This window comes from Myotis brandtii, unplaced genomic scaffold (assembly GCF_000412655.1).
Source record: "Myotis brandtii unplaced genomic scaffold, ASM41265v1 scaffold193, whole genome shotgun sequence".
NCBI lineage: Eukaryota > Metazoa > Chordata > Mammalia > Chiroptera > Vespertilionidae > Myotis > Myotis brandtii.
Window position 1 is genome coordinate 1088120 of NW_005357191.1, and position 3222 is coordinate 1091341.

The 3222-nt window shown below is 43.1% G+C and overlaps 1 protein-coding gene across 1 annotated transcript in view; it reads left to right on the forward strand.

The window, feature by feature from the left end:
* RUFY1 (RUN and FYVE domain containing 1) overlaps window positions 1-3222 on the forward strand; it is a 46778-nt gene that overhangs the window by 32981 nt on the left and 10575 nt on the right. The window contains exons 11-12 of the mRNA XM_014538586.1: window positions 995-1092; window positions 3173-3217. Coding sequence (XP_014394072.1) covers window positions 995-1092; window positions 3173-3217 — 143 coding nt within the window. The remainder of the gene's footprint in view (window positions 1-994; window positions 1093-3172; window positions 3218-3222) is intronic.

The window sequence follows — 3222 nt, forward strand, 5'->3', positions numbered from 1 at the left end:
CAGAGGTACCCTTTGCAAATATCTTCTCCCACTCGGTTGGTTGCCTCAAACGAACTAACAGAACATAGATAGATACAACAGAATGGTGGTTACCAGAGGGAAGGGGAGGGGGGGAGAAAAGGGTAAAGGCGGTTGAGTATACGGTGACAGAGGGAACTGGACTTTGGGTGGGGAGCATGCAATAGAGGATACAGATGTTAAATTACAATCTTGTACACCTGAAAGCTACATAATATTATTAATCACTGTTACCCCAATAAATTTAATTTTTAAAACGTTAAAAATTACCCAGAAGTACTGCTTTAGCTGTGGCCCTCAAGTTTTGACAAAGATATTTCATCTTAAGCATGTTTTTCACATTTTAACATCCCTGGAATTGAGATTGCATCTTATAGTCAGCGGCATGACGTGCTTCAAGTAGCAGCGTTCTCTCTCCTGTGTAGGTAAGATTAGGGTGCAGTTTTGCTCAGTGGCATCTTCAGTGTAGTAATACACTGCACTGTGTTTTCACTGTCTTCTAGCTCTAAGTATTTCATAATTTGTCTTCTGTGTATTTTCTTAAGCTCATGTTTAGTAATATGAAACTACTAAATAGTTTCCTGATATGAGGTGTTTTTAGTTATTATTTTGTTGTTAGTGTCTGATTTTATTACATTAAGGTCAGAGAATACAGTTTTTGTATTATTTCCTAAGAATTTGTTAGGACTTCCTTCTGTCCTTAGCCTTTCTGTGTCCTTTTATTTTAAGAATGTCTCTTGTAGACACACAGAAACACAGTGCTTTTTTTTTTTTTGCCCCTCCTTGTCCCACAGCATCTGCCGTGGTTAAACGCCTGGGCTCAGAAAGTCACCCTGAGTCACACCCCCAGGGCTCTGGGGAGGAGCAGCAGTGAGTGAAATGCTCTTGCAAGTGCTATGATGGTACCAAGTGAACAGCCAAACCTGCTGAACTCGGGGTGAGGGAGAGGCGTCTGACCCTGGCCTTGCTTTTGTAGGATACAGAGAGCAGTTTGCAGCAAAAGGATGAAGCCATCGCATCTTTTGAAGAAAAAATCAATCAAGTCATGTCCAGCATGAAACAGATGGAAGAAAGGTAATCCCTCCCCTGGAGATACTCCCTGGAATGGGCGAGGCATTCTCCGCGCCTGAGTCTCTCCTGGAAGAGCAGACAGGTGGGCTGGCTGCCCTTAGCCCGGGGCCTGCATTCACTCCAGTCCTCGCAGGGCAGCAGGGCTTTCCGGGGCTCGATGTCACTGTCACAGTTAGACATCAGGTCAGTAGCAGATCAGAATAGAATCTGAAAATAGACCCACAAATATGGGCAACTGATTTTCTACAAAAGTGCAAAGGCAGTTCCATGGAGACAGGATTGTGTTTTCAGTAAATGATGTTGGAACAACTAGACATCGCTAAGCAAAAAAATAACCTCAATCTATATCTCACACCTTTATATCAAAATGAACTCAAAATGGATCATAAGTCTAAATATAAAATTTTAAACTATAAAACTTTTAGAATACCTAGAAAGTCTTTGTGACCTTGGGTTGTACAAAGAGATTTTAGACATGATATAAAAGCATGATCCATGAGAGAAAAACTTGACAAGTTGTACTTCATAATTTAGAACCTTTATTCTGTGAAAGACACTGTTAAGAGAATAAAGCCCGAGCCGGTTTGGCTCATTGGATAAAGCGTCAGCCTGTAGATCGAAGAGTCCTGGGTTCGATTCTGGTCTAGGGCACGTACCTCAGCTGCAGGCTCCTCCCCGGCCCTGGGCAGGTGCATGCAGGAGGCACCAAACGACGTGTTTCTCTCACATCAATGTTTCTCTCTGTCTTTTTCCATCTCTTTCACTCTCTCTAAAAATAGATGGAAAAATATCCTCCAGTTGAGGATTTAAAAAAATAATAAAAAACAAGTTGCAGATTGGGAGAAAATGTATAAAACACATACAGGGTGGGGCAAAAGTAGATTTACAGTTGTTCATATGGAAAATAATACAATAATTAATAAAATGTAATAAACTATGTTTCATGTCCTCACAACTGTAAGCCTACTATTGCCTTCCCCTGTATCTGACAAAAGATTTGCATCCAGTATTTAACACTTTCAAACTCAGCAAGCAGTTCCAGTTAAAAAGGACAAAAGACTTGGACAGTACTTCCTGAAGAGGGTGTATAGATGGCAAGGGAGCAGTTAGGGCAGTGCAGGCTGAACCCATGCTGAGAGGCCTGTACACACAGCTGGATGTTTTTAATGACAACACCCGGTATTCGATGAGGCTGTGGAACTACTGGAGCCCTCGTGTATTGCTGGTGGGAATGCAAAATGGTACAGCCACTTTGGGAAAAGTTTCTTGCAATAAAGCTGAACAGCCCAGCCAGTGTGGCTCAGTGGATGGAGTGTCGGCCTGCACACTAAAGGGTCCCAGGTTCGAAGCACATGCCAGGGTTGTGGGCTCAATCCCCTGTAGGGGACGTGCAGGAGGCAGCCAATCATCATTGATGTTTCTATCTCCCTCTCCCTCTTTGAAATCAATAAAATTATTTTAAAAAATAATAGTAATAAAACTGAGCATACTCTTAATATGACCCAAAAGTACCACTTTTGGCTATTTGCCCAAGAGAATAAAAACTTATGTTCATACAAAAGCCTTTACACAAATGTATAGCAGCTCTATTCATAATTGCCCAAAACTGGAAGCAACCCAGAGATCTCTCATGAGGGAATGGATGCCCATTCTGGCCCTGAAATACTCCTCAGCCACAGAAACATGGACCGGTCTCGAAGATACTGTGCTGAGAGGAAGAAGCTAGTCTCCGAGGGGTATATGAATAATAATTCCATTTCTCTGGTGTCATCAAAAAGACAAAGCCATGGCGTCAGAGTTGCCAGGGGTCAGGGATGGGAAGGGGGGTTGCAGGGGACCCCACTAGAGAGTTTTCTCGGGGTTGGGTGGGGGGGGACTGCTGTGTTTCCTGGTGGCCGTGGTGATTACACAGTCTGGAGACATGCGTGCTGAAGCTCATAGAACTGGACACACACACAAATCAGTTTTACTGTCTATTAATTAAAAATGAAAGAAAAAACTATGCAGCAAGAATATGAAAAATTGCTACGTTGAATCGGAGCTTTGATCCTTTCCTTAAAAAGCTGTGGTTCTTCTGGTCCAGGTTGCAGCACTCCGAAAAGGCGCGGCAGGGCACGGAGGAGCGGAGGGGCC